Source organism: Oncorhynchus nerka, linkage group LG18, assembly GCF_034236695.1.
Source record: "Oncorhynchus nerka isolate Pitt River linkage group LG18, Oner_Uvic_2.0, whole genome shotgun sequence".
NCBI lineage: Eukaryota > Metazoa > Chordata > Actinopteri > Salmoniformes > Salmonidae > Oncorhynchus > Oncorhynchus nerka.
Window position 1 is genome coordinate 26,924,324 of NC_088413.1, and position 26,646 is coordinate 26,950,969.

Consider the following 26,646-nt stretch of genomic DNA (forward strand, 5'->3'; position numbering starts at 1 on the left):
GTAGCCTATTATTAAAAACTAGGGTAAATGAAGGTCAGGTACTCCTGTAATTTTGCTATTTAAGAGCCCAGCCCCTCTGGCACATTTTAGGCCTGATTCTAGATCAATCTTAGACACATGAATTGACTTAGTAGTAATAGTAGTTTGTTGGAACCCCAGGCCCAGTCTGACAGAGAATTAGATGAGATTGACTGTACTTTACAATCACCAAGGGTGAAATTAGTTTGTCATACAGTAGCCATAATTAAAAACGGAACAAACCCTCACGCCATTTAAAAAAAAAACGATCACAAGGCTATTACAATAAATAATTGTGCGTTGTGTTCTGTTCCCAGACCGGGAACGGTCCTCACGGTCCAGTCGTTGTCGGAAGATGACCACAAGTTCTGGATTCACGCCATGGGTGGGAAAGAACCAGTGAGTAACCACATAATCCTGACAGCTCCACTGTAGTGTATTGAACTCTACTGAAATTCTATGAAAGTGGTACATTAATGCCAACAAGTCTTTTTTGGTTTGTGGTGACCTCTTGGATATCAAATGATCTGTGGAAAGCTACATATAATACATTTTTTACAGGCTGGGCAGTACTTGGGTAAAACCTATTCAAAAGAACGTGGAAGTAAGTATACAATGATTTAGAAGCCCCTGATCTCAATCATTTCTGTGATAATGTAATCTCTGTGATAATTCAAATGACTTTTGAATAATTTAAATAACTGTTGTCATGACTCTGCAGTCGATGCACAGCTAGATGACGTAGGATTGTCATTTGTGAAGAATGCCATCAACGCCATTGAGACGAGAGGTAAGACGATGCATGATGACAATGGAAGGCCTAGGCAATATAAAGCCTACAGAAGTGTACTTTGAGGTTAGCTGACTGGCTAGAGCAGGGGTGGGCATTCATTTTGTCTGTGGGGGGGGATCGGGGTTTCAAATTTCAGGCGAGGGCCTCGCATTTCTTTTCCGGACTGATTTTATGTTATAAGCAATTTATGGCAGTTATTTGAAAATATAAATCTGTTATTTATACATACTTTCTATCACGTTTGTGGTTCAAGAGTGGCCAATGGTTGTGCTATTTTTTTTTTTTTTTTTTTTTTACTCAAACCTCCCTCGTTCTGAAGTTTGGCCACACCTGGGGTAGAGCGGTAAAGAGGGTTTTGTGAAATGTTGTGATGTCTCCCTTTTAACACATGAGGGCAGGCTTGGACCAATATCCAGTCATATCTTGTGCTGTGGCCACTGTTCATAGTTTACAGGTAGTGGGGCAACATATACACTGAGTGTACAAAACATTAAGAATACCTTCTTAATATTGAGTTGCACCCCCTTTTGCCCTCAGAAAGCCTCAATTCGTTGAGGCATGGACTCTACAAGGTGTCGAAAGCATTCGACAGGGATGCTGACCGATGTGGACTCCAATGCTTCCCACAGTTGTCAAGTTGGCTGGTGGACCATTCTTGATAGAGGAAATGTGTGAGAAACCCAGCAGTGTTGCAGTTCTTGACACACTCAAACCGGTGCGCCTGGCACCTACTACCATACCCCATTCAAAGGGACTATTTTGTCTTGCCCATTCACCCTCTGAATGGCACACATGCACAATCCATGTCTCAATTGTCTCCAGGCTTAAAAATCCTTTAACATTTCTCCGCCCCTTCATCTACACTGATTGAAGTGGATTTAACAAGTGACATCAATAAGGGATCATACATTCACCTGGTCAGTTGGTCATGGAAAGAGCAGGTGTCCTTAATATTTTGTACACTCAGTGAAGAAGCCCTTTTGATTTGAGAAACTGTATTTTCAAATTTGATCCATTCATCCTCTTATGATTGTTTGTGCTATTAAGGGGCATGTAAACTGTCTTGACAGGTATCAATGACCAAGGCCTGTACAGAGTGGTGGGGGTCAGCTCCAAAGTCCAGAAGCTCCTTAGCCTAATGATCGGTAAGACATGCTCATTTAGCACCCTTTAAGTAACTGTCCAGTGAAAATCACTGAAGTTAATATTCTGTTGACTCATCCTATACTGATATTTGAGGCTAAAGCATACATTTGAGGAAAAAAACACTTCACACTTCCCACCTCAAACTTGTATCTCCAACAAAAAAGGCCTGCTATTTTGTCAGAATGTCATCCTGTGTAGGATTAGCTGGCCAATCGGTCTGCTCGCATTAATGTTTTTAATGACCGGTATAAGCCCACACCATTCTGTTGGGGTATGACCACACCATTCTGTTGGGGTATGACCACACCATTCTGTTGGGGTATGACCACACCATTCTGTTGGGGTATGACCACACCATTCTGTTGGGGTATGACCACACCATTCTGTTGGGGTATGACCACACCATTCTGTTGGGGTATGACCACACCATTCTGTTGGGGTATGACCACACCATTCCAACACACAAAAGCTGCTTTAAAAAAAAAAAAAAAAATGGGGGATGGGAGGAAAACGATTTCACTCATATTGTAATTAATTATAGGTCATATTTCATAAAAATCTGGAACCTCTGGACAGTTAAATTAATACAGTAGGCATTGTGCACCCTGTCTGATCTACTTAGTAGTATTCCGAGTAATGGTTTCCTGGGACTTAGACGACGATGTAAGCCTGAGTGCAACAAGTGCTGCTGGTTCGGCATTGGCATTCAGATAGCAGTGGGGTGCCTGAGAGGCCCCCTTCCTGCCTGCACCCGGCCGTCCTTGCAGGGACTTCACTTGAGTCGCTCAGCGGGAGCTGAAAATTTGATTTCCTCGCCCCCCACCCCACCCTCTAAATGTTATTTCTTGCTCTCTTTCTCCTACTCTTTCTACCCCACCATCCTAATGTTCTTTTATCCCCCTCATCTTTATCCTCTACCCCCCTTTTTCTTACCTTTCCCCCTCTCGACGACTGCCCTCTCTAGACACCATCTGTGTCTCGTCGGCTGTGTGTTCTGCATCTGAATGGTAACAAACCCAGTCTGCCACCAGGCTGTCCCGGAGCCCACTCCAAACTTTCCACCTGAACCTGCCGACTCATACTTCACAGCCCATTGGCACACTGTCTGCTGGTGTAGACTGGGTTCAATTAGTATCGGTTTTCTTTCTTTCTTTGAGATTTAGGTCACCAGTCATTATTTTGTTACGCTGTCTTCGTCATGTTAACCATAAAACACAAGCATTTCGCCAACAGCCAAATCAGTGTATGATGTGTGGGTTAACAAAACGCAGCACTGGCCTGAGACCCTGAAGAAAGCCTTTAGATTTACTTCATCCCTCACCTCCTTTCATATCTCACCCACTAACATGGGCAGAGTCCGATCAGTGGGGGGGGGTGGTTACAGTTAGTCGTGACCAGATCGCCACCCTGCGCGTAGTTGACAATTCACTGGACCAGATGTAGGGAAACACTCCAGTTCAATGGAGGGGTTAGAACGAGGCCAAAACAGCAGAAGTGGATCACATTATTTTCCCACTGTGCTCACAAATCTCTGACAGTGGATTGACAGAACTCTTAAAGCTTAGCATAGAGAATGGCTATTTTACAGCTGGGAATTTCACTGCTGGGAATAGAGGTAAAAGGACTTGGATGCTACTAGTGTAGACAGTCATGTCCAAAGTTCTCTAACAGATGTATATGTGGGTTAGTTCATATTGATGTCCGCATTACAGTAGCTAAAAGACACACACCACTCTCCCACCATCTGTAGCTGTGTACACACATTTGGCTGTTGGCCTTCTAGGAAAACATTTGGTCCAGCCTGTTGATGTTGGACAGGCCACTGTTCTGTGGGTAAATAAACACAGCCCTTCTGGTTTTAGTACTGAAGGGAATACAGTCAAATGAAGTACATAAATGGCCCGGAGCAGCAACCTACCTCCCACCAAGTCTAACCCCTTGGAGACCTCCTGGTGACCTGGGGCTTGGCCTCGCACCAACCTCTGACTCAAACACACTCAACTGGTGGATTATTCATCAGGTCAGACCAGTATAGTTAAGCCTGGCTCGGTCCAGTTTGACTCTGTAGTGTGAGAAGGCTATACTTTAAGCCAGCCAGCAATCGTCACTGGGCAGAACTGCTCCTCAAGACTACTGCATTGCTTTTATCCACATAAGACACATTTTACTTTATTTATATTTTAGCTTCTTTGCAGCCATTCACTTCACCATAGGGTTAAGTTACAATACACTAGTTGACTTACCCTGAGCCTAAACTTGTTTTGTATCATGGGAATTGGAGTGTACTCTACTAAAGTAAAAAGTATTGGTGCTTTGTATAATTAGTTGATATTGCAGATGAGAAGAGTAACGATGTGGATCTGTCTACGTGTGAGGACTGGGATGTGAAAACAATCACCAGCACGCTAAAGCTGTATTTGAGGTAAGGATCCTTTTGTGAATGAATCGCTTGCAGTCAGCTACATAATTGCTAGGTTATGTATTCATGTCGGCTATTATGTCTTATTAGCAAGCTGTGGAAACTTTATGATAACTGTTCGTCATTGTCTGAGTTTGAAGTTATTCTACTCCGGGGGTAGAAGCATAAAATCACTTCCTGGAGCTCAACTTCTGCAATGCAACAGGACATTCACATTGCCGCATAGACATCCATGCATTTAAATTCAGACACATAATCAATCCACTTCATCAACCAACCCCGTCTCTCTGACTTCATTATTCCCAGTCGCTGTGTGTTCTAAGAAATCCGTTGTTGACCTAAGACTTAATTGGTAAGGAGTCTTGGCCACTTTCTAGGAAGAAGACCTGGCTTCAGGTAGTTTATCATCCATCTTTGAATGTATTGATTAGGTGACCAGGTGAAAAACAAAATGGTGTCCTGTGGCAGGTATTTTAACTATAATTTACCGCCACACAACCAAGCAGTGATATGAATACATTAACTTGATAGGGATTTTAGTGTCATTGTTTCTCCTCTGATCAAATCAATCACTCAAAATAGGTTGGATGCCACATATTAAAGGAATCCTGTTTTTTTTTGTTCAAAGATGAGTCAATCGATTATATAGATTAAGTTATTGCTTGCTTTTTCAAATAGCAATTCATTTAACTGATAGTCCTAGATTTGAAATAAAAACACTATCTGCAAGGTAACTAGTTAAATGTACCTTAAAAGCTAAGCCAAAGTTCTGTTAGCTAACTGAAACAAACTCTCACTGCATATTCTGACACCAATGCAATTACGGTGTCCAATGGAAACTAATGAGTGATATTTGCACTCTGTAGTGCTGCATAAACTGAAGGGATGTTAGAGGTTTGGTTCGTTATGGAGCGATTTACTGAATAAAATTATAACCAACTTATCGTTAACCCAGGCCAGTCTGTTACACTTTCTTCTGCACTTGTTTTGGAATTAGTTCATTACGCTTGTTCAGTCCTCCATGTGCTGTAAAAGGTTTAGTTATTAAAATTAATTATAAAAGATTGGCAAGTTCACCAGTGCAATTGCCATATAGCCTATTAAATAATAAACTGAGTGAGCCAAGTAAATTTTTCCATCAATTGAACAACAATAAATAAAGAGGATTTTAGCTTAGTGGTCAATGTAAAAGCATGGGAACTGGAATGGTGTCAGTCTGTCCTCTGATAGGCTAGCAGGTCAGAAGTCACGGCGCCTTGTGTTGTGACTGGCCAGATTTTGCTGCCCGCCCGCAACCCTTACAGGAAGTATTTTGATGTTGCTTGCTGTGGGTCATGGGACTAACTCTCCCAGGCTGGTCCCAGATCTGTTTGTGAGCTCTTGCCAACTCCTATGCTCATTGGCCTCCCGAGTGGCAAAGTGGTCTAAGGCATCACTACAGACCCGGGTTGTATCACAACCGGCCGTGATCAGGAGTCCCATAGGGCAGCGCACAATTGGCCCAGCGTCATCCGGGTTGGGCTGGGGTAGGCCATCATTGTAAATAATCATTTGTTCTTAACTGACTTGCCTCGTTAAATAAAGGTTCAATAAAAATTTGCTGTAAATTTGCATGACTGCAGAAATAGATCTGGTCCCAGGCAGTGAACTGCCTTTCTGGTTTATGTCAAGGAGTTTTTCCTGTTTCATAATGAAACCTGACAGTCAGCCAATGGGATTAGTGTCAGGCAAGTAACCGAAAGGTCACTAGTTTGAATCCCCGAGCCGACAGGATGGGAAATCTGTCTGTGCCCTTGAGCAAGGCACTTAACCCTAATTTCTCCTGGGTCTATGTTCGTGGCACACCCTGCCCCATTCTCCAATGGTATCTCAGGGAGAGTTGGGATATTTCCAACTCACCCATGCATATTAATACACTTTTATAAGCACTCACTAAATTATAATTAAGACATTTAGATTGCTACTGAGATATTGCAGCTGTTAATGTGACTGTCATTTATACATTGCACACGTCATATGATAAAATGTTACTTTTTTTTACACAAGCAATCTAACAATCTAGGAAACCATCCAATCATATGATGTAATTAAACTCATCCATTGAGTCAGCTGAAACCTTATTACAGGCTTAAGTCTGCAGTAGAGACAGTAGATTTACTGTAAATCGTCCTGCAGCTCCATCCTCCATCTGTCTTCCTCTGGCCTGCTGCAGAGCCAAAGGGTCAGCCTCTCTCCTCCCCTGCTGCTCTGGTTCCTCAGGGGAGGCTAAGTAGCCTTGGCACAGGGCCTGGTGCAGCACCGTGAAAGGACCTTCAGAACTTGGTTATCTCACTGTGGCATGGTGCGCCATCTAATTCCATCCCGACACGGCCACATTAATCATTGTTGTGTGCAGACCCTATAAAACAGTGCTGCGTCTATTTCTGTCCCCCCCCCCCCCCCCCCATTCTCCCGCTTTTCTGCGCTCTCTCTTTTAGTCTCCACTTCTTCTACTCGCTCTTCTCACTTTTGCTCTCTTATGCATTCTCTTTCTTTCCTGTCTCCCTCTAGGAGTCTTCCTGAGCCACTGATGACCTATGGACTCTACAAAGACTTTATCGCCCCTGCAAGTAAGTTTGGGCCGTCCTCACTCACAATACAGTTCTGCTCAAAACAGATGTAAAACCATTCGCAGGAGTGTCGGAGCAGAGCAAAGGAATACTTCCCTATTTTATTGCACGTTATCAATGAGTGCAATGCTGTGTGCATGACTAGCAAGTGTTTGTCTGTGAGAAAATTCATTGTCTAAGTGTCCCAGTGTAGTTGGGTTGGTTATGAACCATTTTCATTGTCTCAGTAGTTCTATGGAAAAGTGATGCCAGCGTAACTGTTTTGAATGTTTCGCATCTTGTAGTCTAAACAAATGCTTGTTTTCCTCTGTAAAAGTGCCCCAGCATGTACCCATAAAACCTTTCATGTGACCGAGAGATGTCTTATCGCACACACACACACTTCAACCTGCCTTTAAAGTAACCTTTGGTTCTTTGCAATTAAGGTACCTTAAAGGAAATGTTACCACCTGTTAAACACTATAAATCCTAGTATCCTACATTAATGTCCTCAAATGGCCCAGTGACTTTGAACAGAGAAACATGAAATTTCTCTCCCTATATAATCTTACTCCAATAGCCTGCCTGACATGTCCTGAGTGATCCTCCTAACATGAATTACCCTCAAGTCCCATAATTGGATCACGATGGAGTGTTTTATCAGTTGTTTGCAATGCCCTCATAATGCAGGTACAGAAATGCATTAGCAATAAATATTTTCTGAAAGATGACAGCATCCTTAAGAAGCTTTATTCCCTTCTTCAAATTTGTGTCGTTCCCATAGTAATGGGGGGAGGGGGGTGCACGCCGGCTGTTTCTGTGTGTGTGTGGGCAGTAGCCATCAGATGCCTGTGGGTGTGTGAGGAAATGTTTAAGGGATGATCTTGTGGGTTTTATCACAACCCTTTTACACGGTAGCTTCTGTAGTATAAAGCTATCTCTCTATAGCCAGCAACAGTAGCCTACATATCCTCTGGCAAAATGCACTCATGTCTAATATCAGCGTCAAACAGGAAGTTTGCTGTTCATCTCCATACTCTTTTTATTTGCTGTTAACCCTTTACTGCTTTCTTTTAAATATGAAACAACCCGTTGTAGCCTACACTAGCTGATTTTAAGGCAATGTAAACCGCATCTGTGGTTTTCTTGTATGGTAGCTTGTACTGGGCTAAACTGACTTTTTTGCTGTCATTCTGTTACCAAACTTTGCATCTGCACTGTTCTTCAACTACATGTATTTTTGTAACCTTTTCAGTGAACAATTTCCAAAGTCGTCCTTGTGCATTGAGTTGTGGTACTTTGTTTAACTTAGAAATAATCTGATTTTGTTTGGCATACATTTTAAGTGAAGAAAAATGGTTGTCTCCACATTCTGTTACCTGCCTTACTATAACTGCACCAATATTGACTAGAGCTGACGATATTTAAAACGGACGACCCTGTGTCTCCAGTGACTAGATCCGGAGTCGGTGGTTCCACATCTCCTACTGTGACCGCTCCATCCAGAGTGAGATCTGACTGCACCAGAGCGCTTGCAGCGCAATCCAAAATGTCTATGGATGGATTATCACGGGGAAATCCAAATCCTTCTTGTTCTATGCTGTGCAGTTTCTCCGTTGTGGAGTCTCTCCCCCTAAGGAATGGATAGTACAGCACTGTAATAACACATAAATGTTTGTTCTGTTTTTGGTGGATTCCAATTGTAAAAAGAGACCAGTCTCTTTCGCAGATGAGCCCTGCATACACATCAATCAACAACAATGACACTATACATATACACATCCATTACACTATAAAGGAAAAGCGCAAACAACACACGCATTCTATATTTAAAAAGCCTCCTAATGTCCATCTGAATTTGTATATCATTCCACATGAGGTGCAAAAAAACTAAAAGCTGAGTTTCTCTGTGGCGATTGAAGGGATCTCCAGGGTTAGCCATCCCGGAGTCTAGTAATTTAGACATATTTAAGGTTAACAGTGAGGTGTGGTGGAAGTTTATGCAAAGAGGGCTTTATAGACGAGTGCAATGCACTGTGATAAACTGCATCCAATGGCTTCAATACAGTGGCAGCTGCATTCATAGACTGTAGTCAATAACCAGAATGTTGACATACTCATTGGTTTTCTGCTATTTAACAGAAGGCAGGACTTGCTCCTATAGAAACCTTTTAATTCGCAATTCCTTAACTAACTCATCAACATACTTTTAGAACAATAGCTTTTCGTCAATCCAGTTGCGCTGATATTTATAAGTCGGGATACGGTCAATGTGGGCTCCATCCAAAGTACATATGCATAACTTTTTATGTGATTTGAAAAATAACATTTACTTAGTTTTACCTGCATTAAATACCAATTTGGATTCAACAGGATTTCTGCAGACCAATAAAGGTGACTCCTACAGCATGGTGCTGGCAACACCTGGGTTGTGGGTTTGATTCCCGCATGGCCACATAAAATGATGGCACTTCTGTAAGCGGCTGTCAAATAACCTTGTTTGTCCTGTTTTTAAACAGAGGGTGGTAGTCCAGAGTCTCGTAGCCAAGCCATCCACTGCCTGGTCCACAAGCTGCCTGAGAAGAACCGTCTGGTCCTGGGGCTACTGATGAAACACCTGGCTACGTGAGTTAGCAGCCTCGGTCTCGTACTCTTTCTCCACTGTCCTTGTTCCATCCCCCCCATCTTTCTCTCTTCTGTGTGTCTGTCTCTCTCTCCCCATCAATCTTTCCTTTCTCATGTTCTGTTCCAACTAAGTGCAGGCAGAGAACTCCCTCCCCACCCTGTCTTAGAACATCCCAGCACCCTCCACAATGGTAGTCAGACGTTTAAACTTCTTCAACAGTTCTCTTTGCCTTTAATGAAATGGCCCGCTACCTCCATTTCCCACCCGCTCCTCTGGGTATACCGCTCTCTCCAAACTGGACCGTTAGCTGTTACACAACTCGCCCTTTCAGAGATTAGATAGGATCTGAGATTTCAAAATAATCTTTGCTAACATTACAAGGTTTTACCTCAGCAACTCGCTTTTTATTTTTTTACGACAAACTAAATAGTAGAAAATTGAAGATAAGTATATAATCCTTGTTCCCTGAGGCAATCAAAGTCTGGAGGATCTTATTTCTTAGAGAACCTGCCCCAGGGTTCTCAGAGTAGAAGTAAAAAGGCATTTAAGTGCAGCAATTGAAATTGAATTTGGATTATCCAACATGAAATTCTTCCGACTGGAGTTTATTTTTATTTATTTATTTTTTAAATTGGCTGCGTGTGTGGGGTGTGTTTTGACTGTGTGAGCTTGTCCTGCAGGGAGAGAGGCAAGCTGAAATTTCACACCGCTGTCTGAAATGGTTTGAGAGATGTGATAAAGGAATGTTGTCACTCTGTGACATATTTAGGTCTGCAAAGGCTCCCTTTCATGCATATTTCAACCATCACTCTGCTGAATGACAATTTGTCATTTTATAAATTTTTAAGGAGAATATCTTAACCGGTCTAATATGACTTTGAATTGAATTTGTCTTAACTTCTTATTAACAACGTACATTTCTTACGATCCAAAATCGTAACAGTTGATTCACTTGATTCGTCTCTGTTTAAAAAAACAAATACAGCAACACATGGCACAACGCCTCTCCTGCATGTGACCTACTTGTTGTGTGTATGTACTGACGTATGTGGAACTGATAGATGCGCGTGCAGACTACATTTCTATTGTTTTTAAATGTATGTAAATTGTAGTCTTGTCTGATGTTTTTTTCGTTGTGTGCAGAGGAACCCAGTAAGACTAGCTTTGGCAATTGGCTTAAGGCTAATGGGAGTCTAACCTCTACAGTTTTTGGCTACTCTTCAGTCATTCTAAAGTCAAGTGAAAATTCCTGCCCTAGAAAAAAAAACAAAAAACTTAGCGTCCACTTACTGTGAATCGGCTGAAATGCAACTGAAAAAGTTGAGTTTGAAGGGAAGGTCAATGTTCTTGAACAATCTATGAAGTGGTGATGAACTGGGTAATGATGTCAGTAAGAACTCTAGCTAACACCTATGAGGCCAAGCCAGAGATGCTGTTCTAGACACCTCTGACTGACATAACAAGGTGGTAGCAACACCTTCCTTCCTTGGCAAACTGTCAGACAGATGTTAGTAAGCTGTCAGACATGGAGTAATCAGATCTTCAAAGCGAATTAGAATTTTCTAGCTGAATTCTTCACAGTATACAGGCCTTCTAATGTGTATGTATCCCCCTAAGGAAAACATTTTAAACATCAGGGAAAAGCACTCTAAATCCCTTGTCTATGAATTCATGAATTGTTATCCTCCCTGGCCTCCCCATGCAGTGTGGCGGCCCACAGTAAGTTGAACCTGATGACGGTGGCCAACCTGGGTGTGGTGTTTGGTCCCACCCTGATGAGGCCCCAGGAGGATACTGTGGCTGCCATCATGGACCTCAAGTTCCAGAACATTGTGGTGGAGATCCTCATCGAGCAACACGAGAAGGTAACCGCTGGATTCTTCTCTTGAACGAAACCGGACGCACTCCTGAGCAGTGGTGGAATGTACTCAAGTAAAAACATTTATTTAACCAGGTAGGCAAGTTGAGAACAAGTTCTCATTTTACAATTGCGACCTGGCCAAGATAAAGCAAAGCAGTCCGACACATACAACAACAGTTACACATGGAGTAAAACAAACATACAGTAGAAAAATAAGTCTATATACGGTATGAGCAAATGAGGTGAGATAAGGGAGGTGAAGGCAAGCCAAAAAAAGGCTATGGTGGCGAAGTAAATACAATATAGCAAGTAAAACAATGGAATGGTATATTTGCAGTGGAAGTATGTGCAAGGTAGAGATAGAAATGTTGGGGTGCAAAGGAGCTTAATAAATACAGTAGGGGAAGAGGTAGTTGTTTGGGCTAAATTATAGATTGGCTATGTACATGTGAAGTAATATGTGAGCTGCTCTGACAGCTGGTGCTTGAAGCTAGTGAGGGAGAAGTGTTTCCAGTTTCAGAGATTTTTGTAGAGAACTGGAAGGAGAAGCGGCCAAAGGAAGAATTGGTTTTGGGGGTGACCAGAGATATACCTGCTACTTAAATCGTTTTTTGGGGTATCTGTACTTTACTATTGATATTTTTGACAACTTTTACTTTACTACATTCCTTAGACAATAATGTAGTTTTTACTCCATACATTTCCCCTGACACCCAAAAGTACTTGTTACGTTTTGAAAGCTTAGCAGGACAGAAAAATGGTCCAAGTCACGCACTTATCAAGAGAACATCTTTAGGTCATCCATACTGCCTCATCTGGCAGACTCACTAAACGCATGTTTCATTTGTAAATGGTCTGTTGGCGTGTGCTCCTGGCTATCCATAATTTGAAAAAAGAAAATTATGCATTCTGGTTTGCTTAATATAAGGAATTTGAAAAATATTTTTTATCCATTACATTTACTTTTGATACTTAAGTATATTTAAAACCAAATACTTTTACTGAAGTAGTATTTTACAGGGTGACTTTTACTTGAGTCATTTTGAAGGCATTGTTACTTTTACTCAAGTATGACAATTGGGTACTTTTTCCACCATTGCTCCTGAGCTTGTCCCCCTGACCACAGTAACATCTATAGACCCATCCTCTAATATTGTTCCTCAAAGCTGCAACCAGAGGAAAGCGTGTCTTAAACGCACTGCTGTGACTTTTCTCCAGTGCTGGCAATGGGATTTTGAGGACATTGCCTAAAATGTCACTCAGAGCAATGTATAAGCATTTCCTCGTTTGTAATATTCTTCACATTTTATGAGTACAGAAACTTATTTGAAATCCCTGTTTGTCTTTGACAAGGGCTCTAAGACGAATGAAACTGTAAAGCAGCTTATTGATAAGAAGCATTAAATAGTTTTAACATAATGTAGAGATGATCACTTTGAGCTGACTACAGAACCTGGCTGACATCATTCCATCTGCCCAGTGGTTGACGTACAAAGCAGGGATTCTCACTTTGCCCCTTTTTTTATGCTTAAAAATGATATCCAGTATGTCATGGTACTCTGACATCTACAAGGGTACATGGAAGGTCCTTTGCCTAGCCTACAGGGTTTAAGTCCCATTTTGAGCCATGCTACAACAGAACTGTAATCTGCTTTTTAATTCATATAAATAGTCATCTGCCTACATCCTATAGAGGGGCTCAATTCCCAGAGCCAAAACAGAAAGGTTTGAGATTAGTATGTTATCTGTATTCTGGCTAGCTATAAGATGCCAAGAGTACACCTAAACTCCAAAACATGAATTGGCCTTGGATTCCTCGTCAATTTCGAGCTCCTCTATTTCGAACGGTCCAAATAGAAAGCGCTCAACCTTCAATTAAAGTTTTGGTGAGGAGACACTTCCATATAAATGATGTTCCAGAACTTCACCAGGCACAGCACAATTTGAATGAAGACTTGGTGTCAGAGCCAGAATGTAATACCATTGGACGCTTTAAGAAAAGTAAAGTGCTGAGCTGCGAGACGAGAGGTGAGGGAGTTTTGCAGCCAGACAGACAGACATTAGCTTTCCTCTCAGGCCCAGCGCCTCCCTCCCCTCCTCTCTCCCTCCCCCCTCTCCTTCTTGCCAGACTGTTGATACCCCCAGATGCTAGCAGACAGTGTTTTACATTCACATCCATCTGCAGAGATTGCTGAAACTCTGCTGCTCTCAACCATATCAGATTTCTCTCACACTATCGTCCTTTTTTTTTCTCCCAACTTTCTTTTATTTCCTTTTACCTTGCTCTCTTCCCTCCCTCTGATCCTCTCTGCCTAATTTCTTTCAACTCCACATCCTGAAGTTAGTCTGTATGTCAACACATCCACTACGTCAGCCTCCTCCGGATCTACTGTGGGTCAGCAGCGCCTAGCCACCTCTGGCTCCTGTTCATTAGGCACTAAACGGCGCTAAAACCAAGCGTCTGTCCAATGAAAACGGTCATTTTTGTTTTCTATTGCAAAAATGTTTTCTGTTGGGTGCTCTAATAAACACGATACTGCTTTCAGCAGCTTCTTTGTTTGTTAACCCTGATGTAAGTTGCAAATGAAAATCCAATGTTTTCCTAGTGCGCAATAAGTGAGCAAAGTGCATCTCAACTGTCCCTAGAGATACCCATGCTGCTAGGCTAAAGTGCTTTACTATCTGACTTGTGTCAAAGATGTGAGCTCTTCAAAACACATTTTACTAAGGTCAAATGGGGACATGCCTCGGCTCAATATGCTCCGTCTTTGCTTTGAGGGAGTAGTTAAACACATTTTGGTTATGCGCACACAGTATCCTCCTCCACTCACACACACACACTTACTCTTCTTGTTTCAGATCTTTGGTGATGTCCCAGGTGCGTCTTCCCCAGGGCTCTCCGCCCCCACCAGGCAGTCCAAGAAACTGTCGGTTCGACAGAACCGACCCCTTGCGGTCTATAACCCAAAGACCGTGGACCTGCAGACGGGTAAGAGACGGAACCCTAACGTTACATCCTCAGCCAGGCTTTCTGAAAGGTTGAGTTGGAATGAGGGACCCCTACTCTCATGACTCGGGTATTTGACTAAACGATCCAGGTAAAGGTTCCTGTACTATATGAAGCTGGTGTTGCACCTTTGTAAACCTGCACAATAGCTTTTATAGATCATCACTAATATAAAGGGGACAGCTGTACCAGGCCTCTCCTCCCACACTGCTCTACCAGGAGAGCCTGGTGATTTAGTCTGGTGACTTGACCTGCTGCCCTACTGTAAACACCAGTTCCCATCAGCTCCTCCTCCTGGAACATGACCTAAAGGAGGCCGAATCTGCTTATCAGACTGACTCTCCTCCCTTCATATTGCTCCAGGCTTTTACCATTGGGGCATTGTAATACCTGGGATGAAAAATATATAATCCTCTCTTTAACTATATTGTGTTCGGAGTCTGTGGATGATGTTTTTAAAGTGATGTCTAACTACCTGGCGGAGAATGTTTTAATTTTTTTAATGTATGTGTGGGCAAATATACCCAGTAGATATGGGCGACTATGCTGAAGGCTGCGTCCGCACCTAGATTTTGTATCCATGGAAAACTGATAAGCCAAGGGCTTTTTTTCTATGGGGCAGAAAATGGTTGAAGGAGAACTGAGGGCATCCATAGATTTGTCTCATTTTTACATATGCAACTGGTGTGTTTAAAAGTTGAAATGAGTTAAACATTTGACGGACTATGGACCGTGAGGAAGGTATGTTTCTCATCCATTTTCACACGTCTTTGTGTGGCTGTAGCTTCAGCACCCTTGAAAGGGAAGTGTATCAACACATTTGCAATGGGGCAACTGTCCAACAGGTATTGGATTTATGAGGACACTGCAGTTTGGAGTGCCAGGAATATCATATTTTCCTGGATCGAATCATTCACGATCAAGTTTTGTTTTATACCTTACTCTATTTTCTCTCTGTGATGGACATCTTACATTTTTCCAAAACTCCGGTGAAGCAGAACATATACTTTTAACAATATGTTGACACGTTAGTGAAAGATATGACTGCCAGGGTTGCCAGTTCAATCCTGTGTTTAGCTTTTAGCATTAGCCAGGGTTATATTCGTTAGTCATCAAATGGAAGACTACTTGAACTTGTCCAATACTAAACACTTGTTTGCGCTTTCTGTATGAAAGGTTTTGCTACAGTAGCTAGGTTTCCATCCAATTGGCGACAGATTTTCATGTGAATATTGTTACATCTGTGTAAAATGATATGCACATTTTCCCACCCGACATGTTTCTATCAAACTGGCTCATTGTGCAGAGAAGGCTGTGCGTGGTTGACGAAAATTGTTTTGCGGTTAAATTCAAATGTACCCCAAAAAAATGGTTTCCATTTGAATTTTCAACTCTACTGATGGTTTTGTCACAAACTGTTACGTTATATAGCAGATGTTCCTATTCTGATTTTATGTACGCTCTAGCCAACAGCTCAGTGCGGATAGGCTAAAAGAGTATTATTATTATGGATAAGAACAATTTATTTATTTATTTGTCTAACAGCATTGATCATCATGTCAGCAGAATAATCTCTTTTTTTTGGGGGGGGGGATCAATCTCATCACCGTGCACTTTCACCACCCTGTGAAGTTCATCGTAACTTATTTCATCTGTAGCCTAATAAACTGCATGCTTTTCTGTGTCAATGTATTTTTTGACTCCCAAGTTTACTGTGATAGTTATTATTTCAATATTTGCGCATAAAGGTGTTTCCACCTCCCATTTTTTGCATAATTTATTTTACCGACACAAAAAGATGCCACCATGTCGAATGAACAAATTCTCTGCCAGCATTTATACAATTGTACCAGCATTTCCTGTTTCCATAAACCTGGTCGTGACTTGATTTTTATTTTTTTTTATGCGTAAGGTAATTAATCCGCATAATGGCCCAGGCATTGTGGACAAAGCAAATGTTACATTCTACAAGAAGTCTCTGGTTTTGATTATTTGCTTCTATTTGGGCTGAGTTTTCTAGTAAAGTAATGAAGTAGTTCTGAATAGCTCATTTGGATCGTGTCAACATGAGTTTTGTTTTGACTGCAATAACCTCTTGATAGATGCTTTTTCCTAACTCTATACAGCTGACGGTAGTGAACGTTTTTAATAATGGTAGTAGAGAGCGGGTTTAACTGGTTCCAGAGGCTCTAAAACCCAGACAGTCATCCATCTTGTGCTCAGTGCAACCAACAAAGCAACAGTTGCCTTTTCTCCGACAGCGAGAAGGCTTCTTGTAGTTGTGTGGACTTGTTGTTTTGATACAATCGAGGCTAGCTGTTATATATGGATTTTTCATATCAGTGTCATCTGATCTATAAGGCCAATTGTATACGGGCCGAAAAGCTACAGTATTTCATGAACGGCCCTTTTATGATCATGATTATCTTCGACAGAATCTGCAAACACTTTCTCGCACAGCGCTGTCAGCCATTTGCTTTTAGTGGAGTACGTGGGGACCCTGCCTGAACATCACTCCCATAATCCAGAATGACTGCCCTGTTGCTTTGATCAGAGTGGTGGGAAAGGAAACTACACACTTCCAAATTTAAACAAGCCACTTCCTTTTTAAACTTTTAGTTGCTGCTTAGGATCATCTGTCCCTCAGTTTTAAAAACAGGAACTAAGAGTTTTACTTGGCCTGGAACCTCCTAGCGTCTCTTAGTCATGGTGATCTCCTGGTCGTCCACTGCTACATTCAGCTGCTGTAGCGGCACAGGGTCATCCACAGAGCCATGTTTAGCCTTGCTCCCCTAAATAAAGGACAAAGACGTTCTCATCCAACAATTTGCTCTCAATGACTAACAGCCTTCTCCTCTCAGTGTTACCGACGTCACCTGATGTCTGTTCCAACTCGGATGAGGCGTCGCTCGGCAGCAACGAGTCGGTGTCGTCCCAGTCGACTGCCTCGGGGACGCCTCCGGAGAAGGCCAACCATGCTCCCCTTCTCGCCAACCTCAGCACAGACAGCCCAGGGTAAGTGGGTCTACATGAAGAAATGCCAGCGGTTAACCTCAGCATCAGTCTTTTCAGATATTCTGGCAACTTCAGTTGCAAGTAATGTATCCTGATTGGTGTCACTATAGGATCAGCCATCATTACATCTCTCCATGGCAAAAGAGAAGCCTGCTATTTTACCCTAACCTCTTTAAAATGCTGTATCTAATACAGGCTACCAACTCTCCTGAAATAGTCATTCATTCTTAATCACTCTAGCTAAACTTCTTCTGCATACCTAACTTTCCCCCAAGCCACCCCCCCACTACCATCCACAGTAAGATCTGTAGCCGTCTGGCTTCACCCTCTCAAACTCAGACAGTCTGGAAGAGCTTGACGTGTTGCAGTGGGATTGAATGTTTTCTCTACTCACACCACTTAGTCACTGACGGGGACATTTTGGTGTTGCTGGCTCCATTCATACCTCGAACCTTCATATCTCTTTAATTGAAACTCTATCTCTGTCTCTGAGAAACTCTTTGAGCTGAATATATCGCTAGTGTCATAACCTGCCCAAGAAAATATGTATTTTATTTGTTTTTTTATTATGTGGCACAGGAAGTAAATTGATGCCCAATTCCTCCCGTCTACCCCTTCCCAGTCTCCATGTACATATGCATGTCTCTCAATTTCCTTGCTTTCTCACTGCTCTCCTCGTGCTCGCTCTCCCCGCACTCGCTTTCCTCGCTCTCCTCGCACTCGCTCGCTCTCCCCTGCTCGCTCTCTTCCCCCTCTATCCAACCCTTCTCTGAAGTCCTTGGTTTCCTTTAGTTGTCTCCAGCCCACAGCTTGCCTTGAATGCTGATGCGAGAGCTAATAATAATATTGGGTTAGACTGCAGATGTTTGGCTGCTCTTTGTCTCTGCAGTTTCTCATGTCTGCAGATTCACCTTGTGAAATAAACTTTATTTCTCTGACTCCCCCTACCCCTCGCCCACTTTCCCTCCCTTTCTCTCTCTGAGATGCTCAGAGTGCAATGAGTTCTTCTCACAAGACATACGAGCTGTAAAACAACAAAATTAGCACATACTTACCTGAGGAGAAAAATATGATTTCGCTTTGGTTTTCAACGTGTATGTGTCTCTCGCTCTCTGTGTCGCAACTCTAGCCTTAGCTCCAAGTCGCCATTGTAGACAGACGCCGCTACAGTGGGTTACATAACCAAGACTCGTTTTTTCCATGTTTTCCCACATCGTGGCTTCGCCTCTCCTCCAGTGGAACGGAAGGAGTGACCGGGAGGGGGTCGTGAATATCGCCATTATTTGTTTGGGAGACAGGTGGCGGTGCGTCAGCCGTGTAAATCGTATTGGCTTTGGGAGATATTCTAGTTCACTCTTATAGCTCAGCTCTGACCTTTATGAAGACTGCCGTGTGAGAGCGTGGCAGGGAGCACCTTTCTGGCAGAGGCCACGGCACCGTCACTTGCCACCAAAAAAAGGCGTGGGATGAGTGTGTACAGTATGTAGCTTGTTTTCAGATCAATTTATGCTGCCTTGGCAATTCCTGTTTAGCTTGACGGTGACATTGACCATAGGAGTTGCCAAAACGGCACAAACAGATCTGGGACCAGGCTAGAATAACTACCAGCCTCAACACTGGACCGTGAAGTCACTGTGATGTGGTGCTTACTGCTCAATATCTGGAATTGTACCTAATTAGTACATCTGTTAAGCTTTTACCTGGAAAAAATGACATTTTATACACAAGTTCAACTACAACTCACTACATCAGACACTATTTCCCGCAAATTAACTAACTGGATCTCCCCGTGGCAGTCATTTCCAGACCTGGAGAGTGAGACTGTAATTCTGCCTCTTCTCCTCTTCCTCCCCATCCCTCTCTGTTGGCGGACAACTGTGGACAATAGAACAGGGTTTCCTGCCCACCCAGATTGAAGGCAGTTGTTTGTTGGTGCTAACCAGCTCAAATCTAATGTATTTGTCACATGCGTGTTTAGCAGATGTTATTGTGGGTGTAGTGAAATGCTTATGCTTCTAGCTCCGACAGTGCAGTAATATCTAACAGTTTCACAAGATGTACCCAAAATACACATCTAAGTAAGGGATGGATTAAGAATATATACATATGTCAGAGCGGTAGCATTGGACTGAGTGATATAGAATACAGTATATACATATGAGATGGGTGATGCAATATTTACACACAACTATACTATTCTAAGGTATCTTAGTCACTTTAGAGTACAGTTTATACATATGAGACCCTGCCCACCACTCCTCCAGTAATCAGTGATGTGGAAAGTCTCTCTAGCCCAGAAAGAGGAGCAGTAGAAAGTCCCCCATTGGCAGACCCTACCAGGCCTGGAGGCTGTGGGGTTGAATTCCTTTCGTGCCATACGGTAATGGGAACCAGCAGTGCACCTCTTTTGTACAGTGACTGCCCCCATAGCCACACGATTATAAAACTAGTGGGAGCTGAACTGGTGACCGGAGGGCTGCTAGTGTCCGATCCCAGGTATCATCTCCTGTCCTGCTGTTGTGCCCTTGGGCAAAGGCACTTAATGCCAAAGCTGCTCTCAATCCAGAGGCACTGCTCTGTGGCTTACCCTGTGCTTCTCAACGTGCGTGTTTATTTGTGGGGGGTGTAGATGGGCAGTTGGACGAATTTCAGTTTTTCACAATGGACACAGAATAACTAGGCTTGAGTTGGGGCATGACCTCTACAAGGTGTCAAGTGTTCCACAGGGATGCTGGCCCATGTTTACTCCAATGCTTCCCACAGTTGTGTTGACTGGATGTCCTTTGGGTGGTAGGTCATTATTGATACACATGGGAAACGGTTGAGCATGAAAAACCCAGTAGTGTTGCAGTTCCTGACACTCAAACCGGTGCGCCAGGCACATACTACCATACCCCCTCTGGACAGTTGAGCTAACGTAGGCTAATGCGATTAGCATGATGTTGAAAGTTTTAAAAAATTCCCCAGGACATATGTAACGGATGTGAAATGGCTAGCTAGTTCGCGCTAAATAGCGTTTCAATCGGTGACATCACTTGCTCTGAGACCTTGAAGTAGTAGTTGAGTGATGGGTAACGATGCTTCGTGGGTGACTGTTGTTGATGTGTGCAGAGGGTCCCTGGTTCGCGCCCGGGTATGGGCGAGGTGACTGTCTAAAGTTATACTGTTACATTGATGCTGTTGACCCGGATCACTGGTTGCTGCAGAAAAGGAGGAAGGTCAAAAGGGGGGTGAGTGTAACGGATGTGGCTTAGTTGTAATTTGTTTTTGCATAAATCCATTTTCCACTCTGTTCATTTGACAGGTTTCTAGGGTGACCATGTTGAATACTTTCCCAACCATTTATCCTGTAATCATTTCAGTATTTAGTTACTTGACAGGTCTGTTCCAGATCTTAATAATTGCCATTTCATTATTAGCCTTCGCTTGTGTAGTAAAGTCACGACTTTTGTGACTGAATATTTTGATTTTGAGTGTATGATTTGTTTCTGTTCGTTTTTGTGTGTGGTGAGAAGTGGATGAGCGTACCCTCGTGTACACACTAACATGCAATTGTGTTTGCCTGTTTTAGTGCCTGTATACTGTGTGTGGACACACACACACACACACACACACACACATCCACTCTGCCCCCTTTCCCCCTCATCACCCTACCTTAGCAGTAAAGAGTACATCTCAGCACCAACCCTTAGGTGGGTGAAGTGACAGTGCTGCTGTTGGCCCAGGCAGAGGGCCAGGCAGACAGTGTGCTGTGCGGACGGAGACTGAGGTTAATGAGTGGATTTGCTGCAACGCTCAGTCCCCGTGGAGCAGCTGAGACACCAGTGGCCCCTCTCCTCACACACACTGCAGAGCTATAAATCACCCACACCATCCGGCATCCACTGACTGAACCTGATGGAGGGAGAGGTTGGAGAGAGGGGCGACGGATAGATGGAGGAGAGATGCCATGTCTGCACTTGAGAGTTAATACAGTTTTCGTATTCTGATCGTGGAATTCTGAACGCTTCATGCATCTACACCTACATTTTAAGTGTCTACCGTGGCCACAGCGTGTCCAGATTCCTTTTTCCCGCTATATTAAAATGGCAGTATGCATTCTACAAACCTTGGAATAGGCTAAATATGGTAACACAACAACAACTTGATGGCAGTAGCTAACTACTGTAGCTAACTAGCCAGCTAACCTCTATAGCAAGCAAAGCTAAATGGATTGCAAATAGGTTAGACAAACTATTTTTGGTTTGGCTAGAGTTATTCAAAATGTAAGCTAGCTGGCTAGCATTTGAGTCCAGAAAACACGTTCCTCACTAGGAACGTATTTCCTCTGACTATATAATGAAAGGGTGACTCTCTCAAAACACGTTTTCTGGAGACTCGTGGGAGGAGTGCTGATGACGTGATTGCGTCCAGACTGAGGAGAAATCCACACACAATGCAGCCCTGACCACCTCCTGAAGTGGTCAGACAGATCTGAACACAATCACACCACACTGATAGCAGAAGTCGTGGCCAGAGAGAGGTAGGGACTATGTTCCCTCATTCCCATCCCACCTGTAACCCCTGCCCCCCAGGCCCTCCCAAGCTGCTCTCTCTAATTGTATTTTAGTGTCTCTATGGGAGCAGCGGCTAGAAGCAATTTACTCATTACGCTGTATTAGCATGGGCCCCGGGCAGGGAAGGAGGGAGGGCGGCTTGACGCTGGCTGTCCCTCTGTGCCCTGGCTGGCCCTGCTCCGTCTCTGGAGGTTAAAGTAGGACGAGACTTGACGCAGAGAGCATAAAAGAGCGCAGACGCACTCTGCCCCCTCCGTCCCCTTACTTTAGCGTATGGCACAAGACATCTTTACTAGTAATGGTTAATAGGATTGGTATAGCTGTTTTAGGGTGAATGGTCATGTCTATAGGGTGTCTCCTCTTATATCTATTTAGTGAACAGATGTTGTTATGGGCTGTGACCTCCCCAGGTAGTTTATAGAGGACAGTTGAATTAGTGGGGAAGTGGAGGCTTTACTGTTAAGGGAATTGTTTTCCCCATTGTTTTCCCCTTACACTGTGTTCAGGCTAAAGGACCTCTGGTAATAGTTCTCTAGAACATTCTCAAACTTTCTAAGTTGGTGATACTGTTTTAGTTTTTTTTGTCTGTCCTGAGAACAGTGGAAGTTGTTCCTAGGGGGAAAAGACAATTTATGGCTCTAAAGAAGAATGGATCAATCGCATGTACTTTTATACCATTGGACTAATCCATACTTCAAATATCAGTAAAACAAGTGGTTAAAATGTAGGACATTGATTTTCAAGAATATTCAAGCAATGCTTCATAAGGACAGCTGTGAACTTCCCCAGATTTTAATAATTCTGCACCTACTATCAATGTTTTATTCACAGGGGGTTGTGCCGCTCATCTCTCTTTGTTCCTCTCTCTCGGTCTAGAATTTGCTCTCCCAGACATTCTGCAATCAGCATGTTAAAGGCAGTTGCCCTGAGAAGGTGTGGTGGTCAGATGAGGGGTCAAGGGTATTATCAAAGAAACAGCCCGTGTTAATTCAGCCCCAATATGAGACTGTTTTTATTTTTAGATCTGATGAATTGTCAATAGTTTTTTTCTAAAGTGATGAACCTTGATTCTGTGCCCTGCTGTAATTCTCAAAGGGCCAAATCTCTCCTTTTGTTTTGCTCTTTCCTTTTTGAAACACTCCACTGATTTTGTCTTTTTTTATTATCTCACATAAATAAACTTGTATAGAATTTTCTAAATGTGCCCTTCACTACAGAATTGTTTTTACAAACAAAGGTAATTAGAACAAAACCTGTGAGTTTCTGTAAGCCTTGCCAAGGCTGTGTAGATTCTAGAGGTGGAATATTCATTGGCTGTGTGCGAAAGTAGCTAGCTGTTAAGTGTGGTGCTCTTCCCAGCCTCTTCTCTCTGCCACACACTGTCCCCTGCTGAAATCCCTTTGGCTTCCCCCCCACAGCTCAAGGGCACTAGCCATTAAAACCTCACTCTACTTCTCACTCCCGACAATTGCTAATGATTTCAGTGTAAATTATAGCAGTCGTTTTGAGATGGCTGTGTACTTTTTTTTTTTATGTTGGTGACTACAGGGAATTAAGCATGTTTAACTTAAACAACTTGAAATATGCGTTTGAGAAGGGAATTCACTTTTCAACTTAACGATGGCGGTCACTTAGACCTTCTCACTGCAGTAAAATACAGATGGGAGGATATTAACCATTCAGTTAAACATGCCGCAACAATCTGAGTTCATAGGCTTCACACGGGCCAGGGAAAAGACTAAGACCCACTACTGGGTGGATGCAGTGGTCACTGACATTGTTGGCAGACCACTGTCTGGTGTCATTGGGATGCTACTGTAGGTATTTGGTATCTGGTTATAGATGTTTGACCCTCTGTTCTCTCTTGACTGCAGGGCCTGCATCGCTGTAGCAGCCTCGTGGCTCAACTCTGGAGCCCTGACCAAAGCCAGTTCTGATGGGGACAAGACAGTGGATGGGTAAGCGCGCGTGCACACACAGGTATTTGAATGGACTCTGTGGGAACTCTGTAGACATGAAGACAATGATTAATTCAAGCTTTCAAATTATGCTGAGGAAATTGCACATGGCCAAGTCGTTATGGGCAATCCGTTATGTTATTTAATATATACAAAAGGCCTGTTCCTCCAGATGCAGTAAGAAAACCTTCTATTCAAAAGAACAAATCCCAAAGTGCAGGTGAAGATTGTTGCGGTGACAACTCGGCATCCGCAAAAGTTTTTCAGTTTGAATAGATGTTATGTTTTGCTCTCCAATGTTGTTGTTGCAGAGTGTAGGTATATGAAATATTTATCAGGGTATGAGGTACTGAAGGCTGAGTTTTCTACGTAGTTCTCAACTGGCAGCAGGCATTACTATTTGCAAAGGGGGCACAACAACAACAAAAACCTTGCCGAATAAACACGTTGTTTTGTCAAGGCCAGAAAAGCATCTTCTTTAACCTTTGTAGGGATATGCATGCATATGTCTTAGACAACCCTTTTCCCTCACATTCACTTTAAGAATGTAGCCTCAGTGTCTAGGTCTGTAACCACTACGGGTAGAATTATTCATAAAACCGTGCCAGGAGAGGAACTCAGGAATTCCATTCGGCTGTTCTGTGTGTGTAGAAACCTGCTTTAGAATTGCCCCGCTCTTTATCTCAGTAGAACCATAATGGGTGTCTATCGCTGTGGCCTGGTGCATGCCTGCAATCTGAGATGCATCCACACTGACCCTGTGTCTCAGAGGGGGACGGTGGTGTGTGGACTCGCTCGCCAGATTCAGATAGCGGCCATACAACAGTCCTCTTGGTTTGCGCCAGCCTCTGAGATACCCATAGTCCTCTTGGTTCGCGCCAGCCCCTGAGATACCCGTAGTCCTTTTGCTCATTTTCTCCCTGCTGTTTCAGTACTGATCACCTAGCCTAGATTGAACCGTGGAGTAATCCTCTGATCTCCCTCTCTCCCAAAGCCCCGCCAGCTCACTGATTGTCTTCATTTTTCAGTGTCACCGGTGGCGGCGGCAAGAGAGCCATGGCGGTGTACCCGTGCGAGGCCGAGCACGAATCTGAGTTATCCTTCCAGGTCGGAGCAATATTCAGCGCCGGTAAGTGTTATCGCTCCGACAACGGTCGCTCACTCAAATCTCAAAGAACCGCCGGGCATATTGGATTCCGTGAGGGAACCAGTAACAGGACAGCCCAATCTGATCTTGAATCAGACTGAGTGATGGATAGAGGGAGAGAGGAGAGGTCGTGACTCTCCAGTCCATCTGAAAGGGGTCTTGACAGAGCTCTAGTCAGTCAAGGGAAATGGACTTGATATGAGTCTTCACAACAAGAGGATATGTAATTGTTGTTGATAAGATGCGTCCGTGGCTGGGTATTACCAGTCAATTATCATTGAGGGCTTACTCAAGTATGCATATGGGCTGGGGTTCCTGAAGATGCAAGACACTTGCCTAGCTACCTATCCATAGGCCTCTTGCCAAACGATGAGTCTGGATATTTGCCATATGATTTCTAGAATGCGAACACATTCTGACAGTTCTGATTGGTCCCAGAAACTGATGGGTTGGGCCAGAGCCAGCCTCCATGATGACTTTATCAACTTTGATTTGTTAGAGATGATTGAATCGCTGATTCAATTTGTTTTGTACAACTCCCCTCAATGACTTCTAGGATGTCAGATTCAGACTGAATGTATATAGCAATTTTAATAGAGCAGAGGAATTAAATTCATGGTGAGTGGTCAGGCAAGTGACTACTAATAAAATATTATCTGGTATGGGGTTGTTTTCCAATTTGAGTTTAACTGAGGTGTTTGAGATTGTAACTCAGATGGAAAATATAAAATGTACGCCCTCGAGCCAAAAATATTTGAAAAATATGATTCACTGTCTCATATTGAGAATCCAACTATCTCAAAGCCACAGTCAATTGGCAGTGCATAGGTCGACAAATGATAGAACCCTTGTCAAAAGAAGTGTTACAGTATGAGGGCAAATATGGCCAATCGCTTGACTAGAGACCTATATTGGCTTGCGCATACCTAACCAAACATGGTCTCAACCTATTTTATCAATAATAGTTTTAATAATGGCACAGCTTGTTTTAATATCATCTTGAGTTTTCCATCTCGTAAGAAATCGTATCACATTAAATAATATACACCACAAGCAAGGGAGCCAAATATCACGTAGTATAAACATTTTAGAGATGGGTTAGAAAATACTAAAGTTATGCATCAACATATCTCAGCCCATTTCACTTTAGTCAAATATACAGAGTTTGGGTAGGAATCCATTGGTGCTGTATTTTGCTGCCAATTTACTTCTGACTATCATCTCATATTCAGTCTGAAGATGGTCCGGCACCATGGGAAGACCAACTTAAAAACGTTTTCAAACATTTTGCAATGCAGAACTGAAATGAAGAATTCTGATTGGAGAAGTCCCTCCCTGTATGTCTGTTTTTAATCAATTTAGTGCCAAATGAACATGTCCCTGTTCTCTGAAAAGCTTATCTGTGCCAAACACAGCCTACAATGATACCCTCTTGAGTCATTCTCCCAACATTAACTGAACGGACAAAATGAGGATGACATGGCAAGGGGACATTGCCCATCACTTTCCGTA

At 43.0% G+C, this 26,646-nt stretch overlaps 1 protein-coding gene across 1 annotated transcript in view; it reads left to right on the top strand.

Moving 5' to 3' along the window:
- The window catches only part of LOC115145596 (rho GTPase-activating protein 10), a 69,561-nt gene that overhangs the window by 39,750 nt on the left and 3,165 nt on the right, over positions 1-26,646 (top strand). The window contains exons 11-22 of the mRNA XM_065003905.1: positions 336-417; positions 580-622; positions 740-808; positions 1,882-1,956; positions 4,295-4,379; positions 6,927-6,985; positions 9,484-9,589; positions 11,296-11,455; positions 14,311-14,440; positions 17,320-17,473; positions 23,904-23,987; positions 25,016-25,116. Of these exons, the coding sequence (XP_064859977.1) occupies positions 336-417; positions 580-622; positions 740-808; positions 1,882-1,956; positions 4,295-4,379; positions 6,927-6,985; positions 9,484-9,589; positions 11,296-11,455; positions 14,311-14,440; positions 17,320-17,473; positions 23,904-23,987; positions 25,016-25,116 (1,148 nt within the window). The remainder of the gene's footprint in view (positions 1-335; positions 418-579; positions 623-739; positions 809-1,881; positions 1,957-4,294; positions 4,380-6,926; positions 6,986-9,483; positions 9,590-11,295; positions 11,456-14,310; positions 14,441-17,319; positions 17,474-23,903; positions 23,988-25,015; positions 25,117-26,646) is intronic.